This window comes from Schistocerca cancellata, chromosome 3 (genome assembly GCF_023864275.1).
Source record: "Schistocerca cancellata isolate TAMUIC-IGC-003103 chromosome 3, iqSchCanc2.1, whole genome shotgun sequence".
NCBI lineage: Eukaryota > Metazoa > Arthropoda > Insecta > Orthoptera > Acrididae > Schistocerca > Schistocerca cancellata.
This window is the reverse complement of record NC_064628.1, coordinates 193,056,254-193,079,436: the sequence shown is the minus strand read 5'-3', so window position 1 is coordinate 193,079,436 and position 23,183 is coordinate 193,056,254. Positions and strand designations below refer to the sequence as shown.

At 42.1% G+C, this 23,183-nt stretch overlaps 1 protein-coding gene across 1 annotated transcript in view; it reads right to left on the bottom strand.

The window, feature by feature from the left end:
* Positions 1-23,183, bottom strand: part of LOC126176203 (beta-alanine transporter-like) — a 503,717-nt gene that overhangs the window by 83,828 nt on the left and 396,706 nt on the right. The window contains exon 10 of the mRNA XM_049923347.1: positions 14,349-14,527. Coding sequence (XP_049779304.1) covers positions 14,349-14,527 — 179 coding nt within the window. The remainder of the gene's footprint in view (positions 1-14,348; positions 14,528-23,183) is intronic.

The window sequence follows — 23,183 nt, the reverse complement described above, 5'->3', positions numbered from 1 at the left end:
GCTCCCAACTACCAGTAAGTCCACCCTCTGCGACCGCCCGGATCTTGCAGACTGAGGGGAAACCTGTGGAACAGGACCAGCAGCCATGTGCGGCCGAAGATCAGTATCAGCCTGAGACAGAGCCTGAAACCGGTTCGTCAGACAAACTGGAGAGGCCTTCCGTTCAGCCCTCCGGAATGTCTTTCGCCCCCTGCCACACCTCGAGACGACTCCCACTCTACCACAGTTGAGGGATCAGCCTCAATGTGGGCAGTATGCCTGGCAGCCACAGTCGTAGGCCGATCGGGGGATGCGTGGGACGAGCTGGCCGTCCCAGACAAACTCCCATCCGGACCCCCACAGTGATGCCCATTGGCAACAGCCTCAAGTTGTGTGACCGAAGCCAACACTTCCTGAAGCTGGGAGCGAAGGGATGCCAACTCAGCCTGCATCCGAACACAGCAGTTGCAGTCCCTAGCCATGCCAAAAACTGTTGTGCAAAGAACGTGTGAACTGATCTACAGAGGGCACAAACAATTCGACACAAAATTTAAACGGTTATTAAAATACAAGATTGCCTAGTAAATGCAGTAATGCTGCTACTTGCGCACTGCTGACACACTGCTCGGCGGCGGAAGGAGACTACGCGATTTTACACTATTCAGGTACTAAAACGCGATGCTACAACTCTCAAATACTATAATATGCCCGAAATTTATGAATTAAACAATGCAAATACCAAAAGCACGCAAATAAATTAAGAATGAAACTATGTAACAAATAAGTGAGCTAAGAGTGTACGACTTGCTGCTGCAGCTGCTTATCCTACGGCGGTAGGGAGCACACACAGGTGAGGTTGCGGCGGAGCAGCGAGGAAGTCTCTGTGGTGAGTGATGAGGCCTGAGCCGCTGGCGGCGTGCACGCGTGGTCGGAGTTATTATGTGGCTCTAGCTGCGAGAACTGCTAAGTTCGTCGCTCACCGCACCTGAATACTAGAGTTGAGTAACCGGGAAACCTGTCATGAAAGCTCAACCGTTGTGACATCTGTTCGTTGGTTGCTGGTTGTTCCATCCTGGGCTGCCCCGCAAGCAGCAACGTGATGGTGTGTTGGAGTTGGCAAAATTTTGCAGCCGTGTCCCTGTATGGTGTTTAACCTTTGAAATGATTATAATTTACTAGTGAAGTGCACCAGCGGTATCTTCTGCCCTGTGGCAGTTAACGTACCGATTACCTGCCCTGGTCGTTAGCGTAGTTTTGCGGCAGTGTGTTTTCCCTTTCTTTGTTGATGCTGTCTGGCACGGCGGGTAGCTGGACAGCTTGGTGTTGTTCTCTTTTCTCTTTGAGTGTTTATTGTGCCGTGACCGTGTTTATACGTCAATTATTAAGACATAATCCTTCTGTGATGCTCGTCTTTGGTGGTACTTTTGGTTGTCGTGCTGTTGGTCGAGTGGAAGGGAATTGATTAGGTGGTTTGTTGGTTCATCAGCCATCCGTAGGTCGTACTGCAACCCGATTGTTTAGTGTTACGCTTGGCTGTCTGTCTCATCTAAACTGTGGTTAGAGTTCCCTCCCCAGGCCGACCCTTGGAGCACTTCTGAGCACCACTGTTCGTTGTTTGTGAGTGTCATTTTTATTTGGTCGCAGGTACGGTGACAGGCCTTCGGCCATGTGTTAATATTGTCTGTTTTATGTTTAGTATATGGCTTTCCGCAGAACTTCACGTCAACTATTTGAAGATTAAGCCTTCAGCCGTATTTCATTTAAAATTCTTGTTGCTCTTATTTAGGTTTCAGCCGCGTTTGTTTCAGAATCTGTGGCTTTAATATGTAAATCATTGCCTGTAAAGTTTCTCTTTAATTATCTTGAATTCTGTAAACAGCCTTCAGTCGTGTTCTATAAATGTTTATCTTAAGGTTGTCTTTAATTAGTTTTGAATAATTGTTTGGGGCTTCAGCCGACAAGATATTTAAAATTTTCTTAAGATATTTTTCTGTTGTACTGTGTAAAAGACTTTAATGGGCTTTCAGTAGAAGAATTTATTTCAATTTTCCTTAATACAGCTTTTAGCCGAAATTTGGTAAATGCTTGGCTCTTAAAGAATTTCCTTAGTTGATATCAAATATCATTTCGGCCTTTAGCTGACAAGATATTGTAATTTTACTTAAGTAAGACCTTCAGCAGTTTCTCGAATTCCCGGTGTTTTAGAAGGAATCATTTAAACTTTTTTTGGAAAAGTTACTTGGGCCCTCATTCGTGAATTGATCTTTGTTGTTTTAAAGAGAAAACTGTGCATTGGTTCGAGGAATAAAGTTGTGTGTTCTTGTATAACTAATTGATCTTGGCGCCTCTGATCCGCTCTGTCCTTCGAAACCAGATTTCATACTTAGTTATGGTATATGTGGTCCCTGACGGCAATTTCTGATGCTGGGAACAGTATACAATGTAGGTAGTCTATCATGCTAATTTCATCACTAGCATTCACTGGAACAGCTCTAATGCCCGACCATTGGCCTGTACGGCTGCAGTACATCGTCGAACCATTGGCTGTCTCTTCCGTTCGAACATTCCTAGCACTCCGCAATGGTACCAGCAGTAACGACAACTCCAGCGGCAGTCTTCTACTGTTCCCATAACGATTCTATACATAATCAGTTTCATATGGTCCAAGAGGAAGAAATGACATCAGGTGACTCCTCACTGTAATACTAAATGGGCTGGCGCCCCATCGTGGTCGAAGTACATCGTTTGTCTCACATTCAGAGGTAGATCCTCCAGCACATCTGGCAACAACGGTTCCACGAAAATGTGATATCTCCGTCCGCTGAGAGGGAATGGAAGAGTGAGCAGCTCAATCAATGCCGAGGGTACCAGCCTACGCATCACACTGTATCACAGTTGATGAGCACAATATGCAACAGTTTGCGGATTCACATGCGGGCAGACATGCGAATTGAGGATATTCAATGTAGCTACACATTCCAGGACAGCGACACAGACACAACAGCTTACGTCAGCACTAACAAAATGTTACCCAACATTACAAGTTCACGTCAAAGGCCAAATGTTCTTGATCGAAATATTTTTTTTTTTGAGGTCCTGAAGTGTTTCATGTTGGCTTTGGCTGCGTGCTGGTTTCTTATATTTCACTCCATGCTCCAAATACATAAATAAGTTGCCACCTGAACACACCTTTCACGTATAGTGAGAGTTGCTTACAGGATAGTCGGTCGCCGTTAAGTATATTATTAATCAGCATCCAGATAGTCTGCGCCCTGAATCCGTGTGTCTTCTTCCTCCAATTTGGTTAATATTTAGCCTCCTCACAGGCTGCAGATAAAGCTCTGAAACCGAGCTTAGAGGGTTTGTGGTGTTATTCCAGTTATGAACTCCAGTGAAATATACAAAGAACTTGATACCACTTATCAATATGACGCTGTACCCCGTCTGGCCTGGATGCACGCACTGATTCGATTGAGAAGGATGTCACAGAGCCATTGCATCCTCTCACCCTTGTACCTGGCCCTTGAGTTCCTGGATACTGACACAAGGACGGAGTTCACGTTCGAGCTGTTTTTACACGCGTTCTGTCCGGGTCAGATCTACGGACCTTTCTGCCCACGGAAGTTCCGTAACATCAGGCCGATAGTTCATAGGGAAGGGTGCAACAGGTGTACGAGAATTGTCCAGTTGAAGAATGCCACACGGTAACGACAAATGAAAGGTAACACATAAGGACGCAGGATGTCCGTGACGTATCGTTTTCCGTCGGAAATCCCTTAATCATAGCTAACCGTCACCTGAATTCGTACCCTCTCTCTGACGCCAGACGTAACACCGCTGTATTTCTCCAAAACATCGGAAGAATGTGACTTCTTCCCTTGTCACCGACGGACTCGTTGACGTTTGGTATCTGGTGTTGTGCAGAACTAAGACTCGTCTCTAGAACATAATGCGACACCATTTCACAGCAGTTAATGTTTCCTGGTCTCGATTAGACTCCATACGCAGTCGTTACTGTTGTAGTGTTAACGGTAGCCTACATCTACATCTACATCTACATGGATACTCGGCAAATCACATTTAAGTGCCTGGCAGAAGGTTCATCGAACCACCTTCACAATTCTCTATTATTTAAATCTCTTATAGCGCGCTGGAAGAATGAACACCTATATCTTTCCGTACGAGCTCTGATTTCTCTTATTTTATCTTGGTGATCCTAGGTAAAGGACGGTAATTTTCTGTCGACTGCTGTTAACCTTCATTCAAATGTACGGGATGACAGAGAATGTAGCACAGAGTCCGCTACTTCTTATAAGATGTCAGGTGTAGTTTTACGTACACTTTGCTGTTCTTTATCTGTATAAAAGATTTTGGAAACAATCTGAGCAGCCGTCTTACGTTGTTTGCAGACGACGCTGTCTTTTAACGACTAGTAAATTCATCAGAAGAGCAAAACAAATTCCAAAACGATTTAGAAAAGGTCGGTATGGTGCCAAAATTGGCAATTGACCCTAAATAACGAAAAGTGTGAGGTCATCCGCATGAGTGCTGAAAGGAATCCGGTAAACTTCGGTTACACGATAAATCTGTCAAATCTGAAGGTCGTAAATTCAACTAAATACGTAGTAATTACAATTACGAACAACTTAAAGTGGAAGGAACACATAGAAAATGTTGTGGGGAAGCCTTACCAAAGACTGCGTTTTATTGGCAGGACACTTAGAAAATGTAACAGATTACCAAAGGCACTGCCTACACTAAGCTTGTCCGCCCTCTTCTAGAATACTGCTGCGTGGTGTGGGATCCTTACCAGATAAGATTCATGGAATACATCCAGAAGGTTCAAAGAATTGCAGCCCGTTTTATATTCTCGTGATAAAGCGGAGAGAGTGTCACTGAAATGATACAGGATTTGGGGTTGACATCATTAAGACAAAGGCGTTTTACGTTGCGGTGGAATCTTCTCATGAAATTTCAATATACAACTTCCTCCTCTGAATGCGAAGATATCTTGTTGACAGCCCGCATACTTAGGGAGAAACGATCACCACAATAAATTAGGCAGAATCACAGCTTTCACGGAAAAATGTAGCTGTTCGTTTTTTCCGCGCGCTGTACGAGTTTGAAATAATGGAAAATTATTGTAAAGGTGGGTCGATGAACCCTCTTCCAGGCATTTAAATGTGATTTGCAGAGCATCCACGTACATGCAGATGGTGCACGCTACCGGGACCCTGCCTTGTGACGTTACGGACGGGGTTCAAATGGTTCAAATGGCTCTGAGCACTATGGGACTCAACATCTTAGGTCATAAGTCTTCTAGAACTTAGAACTACTTAAACCTAACTAACCTAAGGACATCACACACACCCATGCCCGAGGCAGGATTCGAACCCGCGGTTCCGGACTGCAGCGCCAGAACCGCTAGACCACCGCGGCCGGCTACCGACGGGGTTGTACGGAATTTTGTCATGATGTTAGACAGTACTGCAGAAGGGGATACAGACTGTTGATTATTTATTTTATTTTATTTTAATTATTTATTGTCCCGTGGCACCAAATTAAGGGGAAGTCTCCATGGTCATGGAACGAGTCAATACATAAAATTAGAACACGATATTAGAAACAGATAAAATGAAATATAAAAAAACATATTCAGGTGACAAGTCGTAAGTTTAAATGAAGAAAATCAACAATGTAACACTGGAACTTGCATAATTTTTTAGCTCTTCCAGGAGCTCCTCGACAGAATAGAAGGAGTGAACCAAGAGGAAACTCTTCAGTTTAGACTTAAAAGAGTTTGGGCTACTGCTAAGATTTTTGAGTTCTTGTGGTAGCTTATTGAAAATGGATGCAGCCGAATACTGCACTCCTTTCTGCAGAAGAGTCAAGGAAGTGCATTCTACATGCAGATTTGATTTCTGCCTAGTATTAACTGAGTGAAAGCTGCTAACTCTTGGGAATAGGCTAATATTGCTAACAACAAACGACATTAAAGGAAATATATACTGTGAGGGCAATGTCAAAATTCCCAGATTTTTGAATAGTGGTCGACAAGAGGTTCTCGAAATTACACCACATATAGCTCGAACAGCCCGTTTTTGAGCCAAAAATACCGTTTTTGAATCAGAAGAATTACCCCAAAAAATAATACCATACGACATAAGCGTATGAAAATATACGAAGTAGACTACTTTTCGTGTTGAAGTGTCACTTATTTCAGATACTGTTCTAATGGTAAATAAAGTATCATTTAGCTTCTGAACAAGATGCTGGACATGGGCTTTCCACAACAGCTGCAAGTCTTGATAGTGAAGCTTGAAACGGTCGTGGAGGAGGAGGAGGAGGATATTAGTGTTTAACGTCCCGTCGACAACGAGGTCATTAGAGACGGAGCGCAAGCTCGGGTGAGGAAAGGATGGGGAAGCAAATCGGCCGTGCCCTTTCAAAGGAGCCATCCCGGCATTTGCCTGGAGCGATTTAGGGAAATCACGGAAAACCTAAATCAGGATGGCTGGAGACGGGATTGAACCGTCGTCCTCCCGAATGAAACGGTCGTACTTTTACAAAGTGACTTTAGTTTTATTGACATTCTCTCACAGCCACTCTCGATCCCTCCGTAGTGTTGTCAGGTGCTGGCTGAATTGGCTGCAGAATCAGTCATTCGCGGCACCAACGACAGTTGGCAATGGCAAAGTGCAAATCTGCCCCTTTATTTTCTAAGTCCCTACATCACCTATAGCGGTGGCAGAAGAGAAGCTTCTATCAACAGGCGTTGCTTGAGAAGACCTGACTGAAGAAGTTTAAGTTTCTGATTAAGATAGGGCTTTCGATTGAATGCTTTCTACAAGGAAACCATGCTTCGCCATGCCGTGTAATTGCTCCTTAAGTAAACGCTAGTCTCTTTCCCTGAGCTAGTCTCTCTGCGGTTAAATAGCAAAGTACATTCTAACATTTTAAATAGAAAAAAGTTGTCTCTCTCTCCGTTACTCATTTTCACTAATGACGCAGTTCTCGTTAGCGCAGATGAACTTCTACCAAACCTCTTGTTTACTTATGTCAGAAAATCCCTGTGATTCTTAAATCGAGTGCCACCACTGCATTTTCGAGGTATTTTACTAAGAAGAAAATATCTTTTTACTTTTGCTGCTAATAGCGCCTTCTTTTGAAATGTATCTTCTCATCCCACTCAGCCGAGTCTCTGGCCGTTTTGCACTAGGGGCCTGTTGCATCACCGGAAATCTTATCTGTGTCCCATCCATGATGCTTGGATGCCCACGTGCAGCAAATATAGAGAGCTGTCCAGGCCATGGGCTCTTTATCTGCGCCCCCCACGGGTGTCTTTCCGCGAAATGGCTTGGAGCAAGATGGCTGCACGTATACTTCTGCACTGTGCAGAATGCTTTAATATCCTGTTACTTATATAAGGCATGCAAATCTTGAATCAAGAGCAATTGAAGAGTAAGGGTACATTAGTCACTTGCTGGTTATCACTTGTACTATGGTTTACCGTATTGCTTGATGCTGATTAATGTTCCGATCAAATGGGTCTATTTATGAATTTACATAATTACGTCTCTGTTTCCAGAAAAATGGTTTTGTGACATAGGGAATAATATATGTTAAAATTTAAGAAAAGACCTGCCCCCTAATATCCTGTGTCTCCAAGATGAGACTGAGCCAGCATTTTCGTATCAACATTTCTTCTGTGCAGTAGTAATTTCGGTTCACCTTAATTTTAACGCATCGCGCTGTCAAACCGTACCTACACTGGTCAACTAAAGAAATTTTTGTGACCTAAATTGAAGGTTTCGTCTCTACTGATATGGGGTCATAAAGAAAAAGAATATTTTAGTAGCTTTTTCATATTATCTCTAGTTCTGTAAATACTCAGTAATAAATTAGAGTATCAGCGAAGTGCATCATTTAACAACACTATGTAATACAAATGCAGTGGTGGCGAATGTTATTTTTAAATTAAAAATGCGATTTAAAACGACTACTTCTAACTTAACAATTCAAACATACATGAAAACATGAGAATAAATCGAAAACAAACATTGATTTCTACAGAACAGGGTACTTTCTCTTTGCTTCATTACTGTCATTCTGCTATGCGGTATTTTGAAGGAATATACAAGAGTAGTCCTCAAGTGTAGAAGTGTTTTACCGATACCGATATATTCTTTCGACTGTTGATAAATACTGGAGAGCATGATTACCATCATTCACTGACTCTCAGTCCTTTTTCAAAAATAATATCTAAATACGATTGTCGAAACAGTATTTTGAGTGTCATGTTGCAACCCACGAGTAAGCGACGATACCTGTCCATCACGTTATTCAATGCCTCAGTATTATCTGCAACTCTTCTTTTACCTAAGGAGCCATGCACATCAGTTTTAAAGCATTCCGAAGCTTGTTTTCCATTGCCATGGAGCTCTGGCTTACAGTCTTGGTCCATACAAATTTTAAAAATTTCTAGACCAATGAAGATTCGTTCCTTGAGTCGCGTCTCACTCATTTGTCTCTCAGGTAGTGGAATCGTCTCTACCCTTATTCTTTCCGTTTAAAAGTTTTTCATGAGACCTAGTTGGATATATAATGGCAGAAGAATGATTTTATATCGACCTACCAAGAGGTTGTGATGGACATTCATATATCGAAGACGCAGGCCAAAGGGTACCGGCTGTAACCCCACAGGTTGGATTCAGTACAGGCAGATGACCCCTTTTTGGAACTGTGCACATAGCTGACAGCATGTTGGGTTGGGTGCTATTCAACCTTTTTTTTTCATAGGTGTTTGTGAATACAATATACCATGCAGAAAAAGCAGTTGTCTACAAGATTAGTTGGCTCCCTTCATATCATAGGGACATCAAAGGGCACTGAATGTTCCGCATAAACTCGCAAAACTGGAATTGTAGCAGACATGAGGCCCCCACGGTTTGTTTTCATCACTTTATACAACAATATGAAGTTTGCGGCTGGCAAACGTCACATTTCCACACGCTTTCGGTCTCGGATACGCCTTCCGAAGGGGGGAGGGGGGGGGGGGGACTACCTATGTGAAGATGTGAAGAATCAGCAATGATCAACGGCATAACGGCATGAGAGTGCAGAAGGTACACGCTACGTGTATCCATAGACCATATGGCCTCTGAAAAACGTTTTGATGATCTCTCCATTGGCAAAAGGTTCAGGGCTGGTTGCACATTCGGATCTCTGGGGGAAGGTTGCTAAAGGGAACATGACCATGATAGAAAGACTGAATGCCTAACGAAACGGTAACGTTCACCGAATCGGGAAATGGAATGTCAGAAGTTCAAGGAATCTAGAATATCTAGAAAGGGAAATGCAATGGTTCAGTGTAGAGTAGGGGTCTGTGAGGTGAAATGGAAACAAAACAAGGATTAAGTCTTGTCAAACGACTATAGGGTAATGTCAATAGCAGCGTAAAATGATATAACGGGAGAAGGATTCGTTCTGAGTAGGAAGGTAGGGCAGAGAGTGAGTAACTGTGAACACTGATAGGGTTATTCTCATGAGAATCGACAGCAAATCAATACAGACAACTGTAGTTCAGGTACACATGCCGACGTCGAAAGCAGAGGATGAAACGATAAAGCATGGAGGATATAGCACGTGTAGTTCAGTACATAAAGGAAGATGAAAATCTGATAGCCATGGGAGACTGGAATGTGGTTGCAGGGGAGCGAGAAGAAGAAAAGGTTACAAGAGACTGTGCGCTGGTATTAGAAAGAGAGAGAAGAAGGACTAATTGAGTTCTCTTATGAAATTCAGCTAGTAATTGCGAATATTCTGTCCAGGAATCACGAGACACGGAGACATACATGTCAAAGGCCGGCAGCTACTGTCCACATAGTCAGGGTCCATCTGATAAAACGTCATGCTAGGCACAATGTTGGCAAAAGTCTGGCTCAAAGGCCCCATGGACCTTAGTAGGAGAAAGAGCCTCTTGAAACAGAGTTTAACGTTTACAGTTAGCGACATGTAAATAACCTACGTGATTTACGCGATCGGAAGACAACTGCCAGACACTGCCTGCATAACACAATGAGGTGTTACGCCCTGCAACCTAGGGAATCCACCATCATGCTCCACTGTTGCGTCGGTTTGTTCGGATTTCTGTCTCCCGTCGTTTGAATCCTCCTCTTCATATTGTTCTGCAGCTTCTGCTTTTTAACTGATGTTTTATCACATCTGAAACCTGATACTGCATATTAATACACTCTTTCCTCCTGACTTAAACGCTTAATATTTGTCTTCCTGTTTTCCTGTTATCTTTGATGCAGCGTTTATTTAAATTAATGAGCCAGTTTTGGGCTCCTTACGTTGTTTTAATAGTTGCATGACCCTTCTTGTTCACCTATGCGTCCGTGATAAGCTTTGGACTTACCAATGATCACTTCCTGCTTAATTTACGCCTGTAAACAGGATCGCGTCACATGCTTCCACATCACATATTAAGGTATCGCCTTCTTTAAATTGTAATTGTTAGCAGAGGTCGTTGGCAGACGAGATATACCGCCACACACCGTCTGATGATTTATGTCTAGAATCGTTGTGTTACGCCGAACACGCATTATATAGAGTACACTTTTCCATTTTGTATTGTGTAAATTATAACGTTGTCATAATTGTGAGAGAATATTGTTATTACAATAATTTATGGCGTCACTAAGGAACCACAATGATCGCATTTAATATTTCAATAAAAAGCAGTTCAGGTCGCAAAAAAAAAAAAAAATATTTTAAATTCCTGCAACCGGTTTCGTTCTATACAACTATTCGGTTAGCGACAAGTACCAATCGGCGCTTCACAACTCCGTGAACGGTTTCCACAAGTCATCTGGAATCTTCGGCCTGTAGATACTTATAAAGACCGAATCGGCTACCGGAATTTAAAATAAAAAATTTATGGTGATCTGTGTCAATTTTTATTAAATTTCGTTTTGGAGTCTTTGTATCTTGACGCAGGAATAGTAAACATCCAATCAGTTGCAAAATGGAAGGTTCGCTAAGACCCTTTACCATGGTTTCAACGTTTATAAAAACGTTTTATTCCGAAGGAAATACTGACAACTGAATTATATGTTATGGCAAACTGACAAGCGTCAGTCGGCTATGTTTTAAGGTACCTCTGGCACAACATGTAATACTGTTGTCAATATCTCTTTCTGAAGAAGACGTTTTTATAAACGATCCATTTAGCAACTGCTTGCCTGTTTACTATTTCTATAAGTAGATTTTATTGCACGGTTGCTGCTCCCGCCATGTACGAAATTTTAAAAAGTCTCTATATCTATTACGCGACCCACGTCGTTTCCAAATCTTTTACTCTATATAGGTTGTGTCCATCTCAAATTATAATTACGTACTCTAACCCGTCGCAATGCAAACCGGTTTTCACGTTTATTATTCTATCATAAAGTTTTATATATATTTTATATTTGTAAATTTTTTACAAACCTTTTAATTGTCTTGATTGCAAAAATATTTTACATTTCAATTGGTTACTATTTCGGTTGCCAGATGATCGGCTTCACACACAACAACAAAGCTATAAAAACGCCAGGACCAGCTTAAAAGCATAAATTATTTTAACGTAGGATGATATGAATAATGTTAAATATAAGGGAACACACATGTTTAATACGTGTAACTGAGTAAAAAGGTACAGCCGTTGTCGTTACGAAATATCTCTCTCTTCAATATCCTGAATGTGTATTATAAAAGCATGCAAGTTGGTCAAGCTTGTTTATTACCGTGTGAAGCTATTATAACTCTCGTTGCTGTGTGTATTTATTACGATCAATCAAAAATTGCCAGAAACACCCGGCAGATGACGCACAACAACGCAGAGTTACAATTCGGGTAACACAGTAGAGTCGTTATTAATACAATAATTTTTTTACAATTTTTCATTTATTACCATATTAATAATAATATTATTGTGTAATTTTAATTATAACTGCGCCTACTTATGTGCCACCTGTCGGCAGTTCCAGCAATTTTTCACTGACGGCGACAAACACAAACAGAAATTAGTGTTCAAATAACATCAGATATTGAAAAATTAGACTAAATAACTGTGCATATTTTTATATTTCACTATCTGGATATTGTCGAGTCGAGTCCATTTCGCCACAAGGACATCTTAACCTTTTACTCAGGAACACTTCCTATTAAGCCTGGCATGTTAAATTTGTCACATTATCCTGTTTTTTTTTTTTTTTTTAAATATGTTTTTAAACCGGACTAGAGTCTTTATTTTTAACGAAATAATATGTTTGTTTATCAGCGTAGATTCTGCATTGCACTCTATAACTTCGCTGGTTTAACTAGCAGTGTGTTCAATTTTCGTTGATTAATGAGCGAAGTATGCTTCCATTATTTATGTATTAATACTTAATTTATATTTTCCTTTTCTCTATCCAGAAATGGCGTCAGATAATATCGTTTTTGCCTACAGTGCACGTACACATCATCTTTACCACGAGTGGAATGTCGTTACTATGTAATGTTCTTTACCTTAAAATATCTACGTTCCTGATGTTGGTTCATGTCAGTTTAACTTACGGCAATCTTCTGTCTGATTGTGGTTCATTGATCACCTCGAATGAGAGTGTACCCATGTTCCATGACTCTATGAGTAAAAGATGTGTAACGGCGGCTGCCACGCGGGGAATTGCCCAGGTTTGCGTGTTCTTGTTACGATGTTGACAGACGCGTCGCCCAAAGACTCATCTCCCTTTTGCGCTTTTGTTCACTGCGAGGTCTCCGTAGGCCTTCTGCAAGCATCTAGAAATCTCTCCAATGATCTGCTTTACCTCCAAAAGAAAGTCAGTGACAGCTCTCTGCTTGAAACCTACCTCCATTACAGATATTTTGAATACTTCGTATAACGCCGCCACCAATCAAAACTTCATGAAACTATAGGGGGCTGAAGCGGAAATATTCCACGATGTACCACAATAAGTTCTGCTATTTTTCAATAGAAACTGCATTATTTATTGACCGTCCCTTGTATCAATAAAAACTAGTAATGAAATGGAAATAATACATTATTGCGATCAACACAGTTAAAAATTTTGTAAACCTTTAGAAAAATTCTTAAGCTCGCTTTTCTCCTTCATCAGTTTATATTAGTTATAAGGACTGTGTATTATGGTAACTGACCCCCAGCTGTCGCCGTGTCGTCTATATAGTGCTGTTTAACATAAACGTTAGCCGGCTGGGGTGGCCGAGGCGCTGCAGTTTGGAACCGTGTGACCGCTACGGTCGCAGATTCGAATCCTGCCTCGGCCACGGAATTGTGTGCTGTCCTTATGTTAGTTAGGTACAAGTAGTTCTAAGTTCTAAGGGACTGATGACCTCAGAAGTTAAGTCCCATAGTGCTCAGAGCCATTTGAACCATTTTTGAACGTAAACGTTCAGTGCTGTGCGTCCCCTGTCAGTGTTGCGAAGAGCCACCATACTGTCGCTAGTTGTGTTTTTTATCTCGTCCGAACAGAAACCAGACTGTCGCCATGTTGCCGGCCGGAGTGGGCGAGCGGTTCTAGGCGCTACAGTCTGGAACCGCGCGACCGCTACGGTCGCAGGTTCGAATCCTGCCTCGGGCATGAATGTGTGTCAGGTCTTTAGGTTAGTTAGGTTTAAGTATTTCTAAGTCCTAGGGGACTGATGATCACAGCAGTTAAGTCCCATAGTGCTTAGAGCCATTTGAACCATTTTGTCGCCGTGTTGTTTTCTAAACTGTGCCTGTTTACTTACTGTGTGTCTTCATACGCATAGTTAACGCCGTGTTTTTACATTTTAAATTCCACAACTTTCCTCCTTCTTACAGTTTTTTACAATGTCACCGTTTTATCATGTTTTTATTGTTTGTTTTAATTCTCCTTATATTTTTCAAATTTTCTGTAGGCTGTAGAGCGGCCTATTACGCTGCTGCCAGCCCCCCCCCCCCCTACTGGGGGGAATCGAAATACAATAAAGAAAAAAAATTCTAATTGAATCATATTTTAATAAATTCAAGCATTTTGTGTATTTCAATGTTACTATTATTAACGTTGTAGGCATAAGTGAGATGGTAAAATGGCGGGGAATGGGGGGAGGGTAAGAGGGCTGTTGTCTGGATGTTTTGGGGGTGAGAGAGCTAGGGTGAAACTGCTCACCCGCCCCACCCTTCACTCCACCTCCCCACCCCCCCTCGCTTCTCCGCCTTCCCTCCACACCCTGGAACCGGAACGTGGATCCACGGGTGATGTACGTAGGGAGTCGCGTTCGCGTCAAGCAGAATATTGAAGGGCAGCTGGGTGCACGTGAGCGCGCCGCAGACTCCTCACCATGTAGTTGAGCAGCGGGATGAAGATGGGACCCAGCATGCCGAAGACGGACGAAGTGCTCATGCCGATGCCGCGCACCACCGTGGGGTACAGCTCGGATGCGAGCAGCGGCAGCACCACGTACGACGACGAGATGCCCATCTTGCCCACGCAGTACAGCCCGAGCGTCAGCGACGGATCTGCAGAAAGACAATCGCCATCCTCTAAGCGCATAAACCGATTCTACCATTCGCTAAGTACACGTAAGGACAGGGAGCGAAAGGCTATTTACAATTTGTACAGAAACCAGATGGCAGTTATAAAGAGCCGAGGGTCACGAAAGGGGAGCAGTGGTTGGGAAGGGAGTGGGACAGGGTTGTAGCCTCTCCCCGACGTTATTCAATCTGTATTTTGAGCAAGCAGTGAAGGAAACAAAAAAAAAAAGGGAGTAGGTATTAAAATCCAGGGAGAAGACATAAAAACACTGAGCTTCGCCGATGACATTGTAATTCTGTCAGAAACAGCAAATGACTTCGAAGAGCAGTTGAACGGAATGGATAGTGTCTTGAAAGGAGGATATAAGATGAACATCAACAAAAGGAAAACGAGTATAATGGAACGTAGTCGAATTAAGTCGGATGATGCTCAGGGAATTACACTCCTGGAAATTAAAATAAGAACACCGTGAATTCATTATCCCAGGAAGGGGAAACTTTATTGACACATTCCTGGGGTCAGATACATCACATGATCACACTGACAGAACCACAGGCACATAGACACAGGCAACAGAGCATGCACAATGTCGGCACTAGTACAGTGTATATCCACCTTTCGCAGCAATGCAGGCTGCTATTCTCCCATGGAGACGATCGTAGAGATGCTGGATGTAGTCCTGTGGAACGGCTTGCCATGCCATTTCCACCTGGCGCCTCAGTTGGACCAGCGTTCGTGCTGGACGTGCAGACCGCGTGAGACGACGCTTCATCCAGTCCCAAACATGCTCAATGGGGGACAGATCCGGAGATCTTGCTGGCCAGGGTAGTTGACTTTCACCTTCTAGAGCACGTTGGGTGGCACGGGATACATGCGGACGTGCATTGTCCTGTTGGAACAGCAAGTTCCCTTGCCGGTCTAGGAATGGTAGAACGATGGGTCCGATGACGGTTTGGATGTACCATGCACTATTCAGTGTCCCCTCGACGATCACCAGTGGTGTACGGCCACTGTAGGAGATCGCTCCCCACACCATGATGCCGGGTGTTGGCCCTGTGTGCCTCGGTCGTATGCAGTCCTGATTGTGGCGCTCACCTGCACGGCGCCAAACACGCATACGACCATCATTGGCACCAAGGCAGAAGCGACTCTCATCGCTGAAGACGACACGTCTCCATTCGTCCCTCCATTCACGCCTGTCGCAACACCACTGGAGGCGGGCAGCACGATGTTGGGGCGTGAGCGGAAGACGGCCTAACGATGTGCGGGACCGTAGCCACGCTTCATGGAGACGGTTGCGAATGGTCCTCGCCGATACCCCAGGAGCAACAGTATCCCTAATTTGCTGGGAAGTGGCTGTGCGGTCCCCTACGGCACTGCGTAGGATCCTACGGTCTTGGCGTGCATCCGTGCGTCGCTGCGGTCCGGTCCCAGGTCGACGGGCACGTGCTCCTTCCGCCGACCACTGGCGACAACATCGATGTACTGTGGAGACCTTACGCCCCACGTGTTGAGCAATTCGGCGGTACGTCCACCCGGCCTCCCGCATGCCCACTATACGCCCTCGCTCAAAGTCCGTCAACTGCACATACGGTTCACGTCCACGCTGTCGCGGCATACTACCAGTGTTAAAGACTGCGATGGAGCTCCGTATGCCACGGCAAACTGGCTGACACTGACGGCGGCGGTGCACAAATGCTGCGCAGCTAGCGCCATTCGACGGCCAACACCGCGGTTCCTGGTGTGTCCGCTGTGCCGTGCGTGTGATCATTGCTTGTACAGCCCTCTCGCAGTGTCCGGAGCAAGTATGGTGGGTCTGACACACCGGTGTCAATGTGTTCTTTTTTCCATTTCCAGGAGTGTAGATTAGGAAATGAGACACTTAAAGTAGTAAAGGAGTTTTACTATTTGGGGAGCAAAATAACTGATGATGGTACAGAGGATATAAAATGTAGTCTGGCAATGGCAAGGAAAGCGTTTCTGAAGAAGAGAAATTTGTTAACATCGAGTATAGATTTAAGTGCCAGGAGGTTGTTTCTGAAAGTATTTGTATGGAGTGTAGCCATGTATGGAAGTGAAACAGGGACGATAAATAGTTTGGACAAGAAGGGAATAGAACCTTTCCAAATGTGGTGCTACAGAAGAATGCTGAAGATTAGATGGGTAGATCACATAACTAATGATGAGGTATTGAATAGAATTGGGGAGAATTGGAGTTTGTGTCACAACTTGACAAGAAGAAGGGACCGGTTGGTAGGACATGTTCTGAGGCATCAAGGGATCACCAATTTAGTATTGGAAGGCAGCGTGGAGGGTAAAAATCGTAGAGGGAGATCAATAGATGAATACACTAAGCAGATTCAGAAGGATGTAGGTTGATGTAGGTTGCAGTAGTTACTGGGAGATGAAGAAGCTTGCACAGGATAGAGTAGCATGGAGAGCTGCATCAAACCAGTCTCAGGGCTGAAGACCACAACATCAACAACAACAACAACGTAAGCACTGAATGTGTTTTGAAAGTGAAGAGTGCCCAAAAAGTAATAACTGCTTCTGTGTGCAAGTATGAAACAAAATTCTAACACTAAGGCGGAGGACTGAGTGTTATGTCATTGCCAGGACATTTTTTCTGTCACTTGACACTGCTTTCAGTCCTGGAAATCACTTGTCTATGTGAAAAAATGTCAAGTTGCCTTGTGACTCGGAGTGACCTGATGGGAGAGTTAGTCCTAGGATCGAAGGTATGCTACAGAAAAATCATCTCCAATAGTACCGTGCCTAGTAAATCATATATATGTACAAATCAATCAGTGAGTGGAGTGAAGCTTTAGTCTGCTACAATAACACTGCTTCTTCACAGTTAGTAGAAGTCTTAGTGTTGTAGGAAATACAGATTCAAGGTAGAGTCACACAATTGTCCAGTGTTTTGAAAGTACTAAGCGATATACACGTACTCCAATACAGTAATAATGTATCTGGCAATTCTAACGTTTAAATCTACGCTACACCATTGCAGAACAAAAGTTTTAGGTTTTAGACTGCCTCTTCTTCCACAGAACGTGCACGGTTCCATATCCACACCCTCTGCATAAACGAATATTGAAAATAGTTTACGCACCTTGGTGTTAGCAGCCTAGAGGTGTCTTGTGACTGTGAAGATCCCAAATTAAATTTCTATAAAAATATTTTGTCTGTTGGGGGTTTCTGTTGTTGGAGGGTAAGCACCGTCAGATTAATGTCCTTCTGCTATCCATACTTACAGTAAGACGAATCCTTCCTCCCAGTTCAATGAAGGTGTTACTTAAAACGTTCATGAATGAATTTTAAGCCTGATGATTCCTGGAATTTTAAGCTTGTTACTATAACATCTGTGAAATGTGTATTGGTACGGGCGTTTATCATTCTACTGATGGTGGTGCTATTTTTCATCAACTTTCAGGTTCCCTTTAATATGAGTATCTAATCAACCGTCTTTATCATTATTTTATTCCCGATAAGGACGTAATGGCATTCCACACAGACAAAAATAACGATGCCCTTCTTCTTCGGTATGTGTATCACGTTTTAGGGTTTCTAACAGAAGCTTATTAAGGGACTATTTGCTATATCACTACAAAAGATGCAAAACTGCGTAGAGGACAAACAATACCGTCTTTTGAACGAAATGTTTTGGAAAGCGTTCTCGTATATTATTGACGTTATTGTTAACTATGATGTCACAACCGATGCTTCAGGAACCGGCTTGCACACCTCTGTACCTCGTGAGGTGGGCACAGTCATTACCAGCAGTATCTTTCACGAGTGAACTGCGTATTCCACGTACTGCACACTGGAGGCGTTCATTGCGCCGTGGAACGCATATTTCTAGCAGGGTGACTCAGTGTCGTTCACAAAGAGCCAACCACTACTGTTACATTCTTTAAAAAATTAGGAAGGGTAATAATCGAATTATTGCAAAGGCAATACCATGACTATAAATTTTATTTGAAGAACCTAGGTACAGAGAATATATCGCACGTTATTCATATCACATATTCGGAATACAAACTCATCCTATTTGCATCAACAATGCCCATCGACGCAAACAAAACCTCGTCGTGTGGATCAACTAACGAAAACAAAATCATGTAATTACACCTTGTGAGATACTCAAGTCGGAAATTACTCTTTTTTTCCTGACTGTAATTGTGAAATGTTTCATACAAACTTTAGTTAATCAAATATCCTGAAATATTGTTTCAAAATTATGGAAAAAGAATAAGTAAAATCTGGAAGCTTTTACAGCCTTCTATAATCTAATCACCAGATATTATTCATTAAGATGAATAAGATAATCTTGAAAATGGCTTTCTCATTCGGTGGTGTGAATTTAAATATTTTTCTTTGATTCCTGTGTGATTTTATAGCGATCATGAAATAGCTCAAAATTTTCCTGCCCCATAAAGTAGATGTTCATGCAACCGAAGGGTTTCCCCTCAATTCTGCTGTTATAATCTACGGAAAATGCACAGCAGGGAACGAAAGGAACGTAAATGTATTCTATCTCTCAAAATTCCGTTAGCAGCATACATTCTGTGCACAGGTAACAAGTTTTTTCTAAAGATACTTGTGTGGAGTGTAATCTTGCACAGATGTGGACGTGGACGACAAGAAATTCAGACAAGACGAAAACTGAATCCTCTAAAACGTGGCGCTATAGAAGAATGGTCAAGATTAGACGGTCAGACTAGATATCTAATGAGGATTTTCTAACCTGAATTAGCAGAAAAAATTCTGGTACAACTTGACTACAACAAAGGATCGGTCGATAGGAGACACCCTGAGGCATAAAGGGGCAGTCAGTTTGATAATGAAGGAAATTGTGGGGATTAAGAATCGTAGAGTGAAACCTAGGCATGAATACAGTAAGCATATTCAAGAGGGTGTAGGTCGCAGTAGTTATTCGAAGGTGAAGAAGCTTGCTCAGGCTAGAACACCATAAATAGATGTACCAAAGTATTTTTCGAACTGCAGACAACAACAACACGAGGACGAGAGAGTTCCTGAGCGATGTTTTCAGTCATTGATTACGCTGAAAATAACGATTAATTTTTTCAAGTAATTACGCTCTTGTTGGTTTCAGCACGTTACATATTTTATTCTGTTGTGTACAAATCTTTTCATCACAGCATAGGAGTCACAGAAATATTTACAGAACGACTTGTCGTTTATTGTAATCTGTAAATATCTGTGATGACCTGCTATCTAAATACCATATTACTTAGTAACAGCAGTATTAGTTGTCATGTATTTACTATCAACGTTGGCTTCCCACAATTAGTAGAAACAAAATTGATTCGATATGAAAGCAGAGATAATATGCAAGCTTATATACATACGTACGTACCCATTCGTACATAAATCTGATCACTTAATTTTAAAGTTCTGTTAGCATATCCACAAAAAAGAAACTCCTCAGTCTTGTCAAACTGCAGAATGTTCAGAGAAGACACAGATGCATTAGAAACTCTGCATTGTGGCTGCTTTAGCATTCAACAGGCTTCTGTTTGTACGGACTATGATTTCCCTTGAGGACTGCTGTGCTGACACGGATCTGATTAATTATCGAAACTTCCAGCACCCTGACGTGTTCTGATTAACGTGGACAATGTTGGAGTTAGTTGAGTCATGTACAGATAACAATTAATACTGACAGAAGCAATAGGGTGGTGACCAGATCGAAACGTGATTACTTAAAAGAGCAGAAAATGTGTCATCAGTTATACCGTAAAAGAGTTGTACTGGAGAGGCTGTGGGATCCCAGAATGTGTGACAGGACCACAAATGTACTGACACCTGGCGAAAAACCTTCCGCAAGGTAGAAAGCATTGAGAAGTTCGCAGAATAAGAACTGTGGAATAAGACTATTAACTGTATCATGATATGGATCACTTCAAGTACAGTACGTGATGAAGAGTATCTCACAAAATCCACCTTGAATTTTCTAAGCATTGGTTGTGACGTCATATGGCTATTCACACACAGAATCAGTTTTAGGCAGAAAAATTGGGCCATTCTGTCGAGTAGGTGATTTGAACCCATAGGTGTAATGATGAGTGACGCCTCTCACAGCACTACCAAAAGCAAATACTGTAATAATAATCTCACATCGGTCAGTTACAATCATCGACACAGAAAAATGTACAAAAAATTATTGAACGTTTTATGGGGTAATGGGGTCATATTTCTACTTCCGTTAGAGTAATCTCTGTTGTTTCACATTACTACTAATGCTTCCTGTTTCTGTAAGGTACTGAAAAGGTCCAGATGGAGAGCAACTACTATTTATGTTTAGAGATTGTAGGTAAACATACGCAGATTACCGATTTCGGCCAGCAGTGACTATCTTCAATTCAGTTGAAGTGTTACGCCAACGATATCAAAAAAGAAAGACACGCTGACAAGGTGACGTAATATCTCGGCTTCATTTCTTCATATCTGTAATAGCATCTAGAGCTGGTGCTCACTGCCAGATATCAATAATCTATGGATATCACTCCACATTCATTTACTGAACTTAAAGTGGTAAATTTTCTGTCGTCTCCGTTCGAAACTCATAAAATTACAAGATGGCTAGCGAGACGTTCAAGCCCAGTACATGAAATAGTAAACAAGAAGCCTGACTAAGACGCAGGATAGAGAGAGATGTGGAGGCAAGAGGATTTATATACAATGATCGTTACACGTTGCAGCAAGAAAGCTGTGTAGGCGATCTCTCAGATTACGAATGCTGTTTTGCTGTGGAAAAAAGGAAACGATTACTCAGTACGACGAATCCCTCTATTTGTTTATTTCGACGGTGATCATGACAAAGAAAAATCACGTTTGATGTCTGTGACATAGAGAAATCTGTAGCAGTAGTAATTACGCTCTGTGACACACTTTCCTAGACATTCCTGAGACCTCTGGTCAATTCTAAAAGCTGTGGACAGAATAATTACTGTTTCTGAGGTATTGGCAGTTCGGTCTTTATGAAACACTAGACCTGCCGCTATTCAGCAAGAATGGCTGTCCACTAGTGCCGATCACGCAGCAGATTTTCGCAGGGCACAGGTTTCGCGTCATTTAACTCGGAGCTGCCGACCTTCTTCCCTTGGACGGGATGCGTGGGAAGTTGAGGTGCGTTCGTGCTGACTGATTCATGTTTTCATCGGCAGTTTTTGATACATTTGTATACAAAAAATTATCCTGTGCTTCAGAGGTATGTGAAATGCGTGGAACTAGGAAATTATCTAAGTACTGCTTCTATTTTTTGAATCCTTGAAAATAAACTGTCCGGATTCATAATGGTGAACTACCGACTGAGTTGACTATTACTAGCCACAATTTATTGATTTTCACGACTCGTTCCAAAGGCTTAAATCTCCACCATCAGGTGGGTTTATGTGGATTAATACGTCTACTATATGATGTATTACGACTCTGCAGCACTTTCTCCCGTGGTCACAGGATCCTTTACCCGTCATATAACATCACACAAGCTGTCACACTGAAATACCTACAATGTTTGTTGGTGTATGTGATGCAATAAGACGAAAAGGAAACTGTGGGCAATGCAGAAACTGCCATAGGTTACTGGAAAGTCGTAAAAGAACATATACTAGTCGTATTGATCTACATAAATCCACATGATGATGGAGGCTTAAAACTCTGTATTATGTCGTGCATATAAATAAACGGAGACTGGTCACAATAAACTTGTTGTTTCAATTTATATCAATAGCAATCAATGTAGAATGTAACCAAAAATATATACATTTTAAGAGAAATTATGTAAAATACTGACTTTGTGACTAGCTACAGTTTGTTTGAAAAATATGAACCATTTAGAAGGTCTTAATCATCGTAATGGTATTTAAAGTAGCAGGAACTGTGAATTCCAACATGAAATGCATAAAAAATTATTAAGAACCACAACACACACAAACACACACACACACACATATAACGAAGTATTTAAGTATTTGTTTGTAAATGATATAAAGTAAAGAAGTTTTATTTAGGACAACTATTATAAAATAAGACCTTTTACTGAAATTAAACATACAACTAAAATAAAATTATTGATTCTTGTCCTATGAAGTACCAGATAACTCCATTTCCTCGTTTAGTCGTAAGACAATGTTTACCCCGAATGTTGTTTTGGAGAGCAGAGTGCGTTATTATTGATGATACTAGTGGAACTGGCAGTCGTGCATCTCCCCGCCTTTTGACCCGACGTACCTAGCTAGTGGACGTGAGTCTCAGACTGCAGTGGGCCTTGACAACTTTGAAACCGAGGTGAAAGAAGCGATAAATGACAGATTACATAAACACTTCAGAGGTGGCTGGGGATGGGGCTGCAGAACTTCTGAATGAAGTTTAGAATTTAGAGTACTTGTTTACAAAATTTTCTACAAAAAATATTACCTTTCATACTGCTTCATCATAATAACAGAAATCGAACTTTGTAAATATCAGTGTATGCAGTGACATAGTCATTCTGCAGTCTACAGTTCGGAAACTATGGGAATATACCTTGCTACGGATTACAGCTTGTTTCTCACCTTTTGGGTTACAGTCACTACCACAGTTCCGTTGTAGCTTCTGTATGTTTGGTTAAAT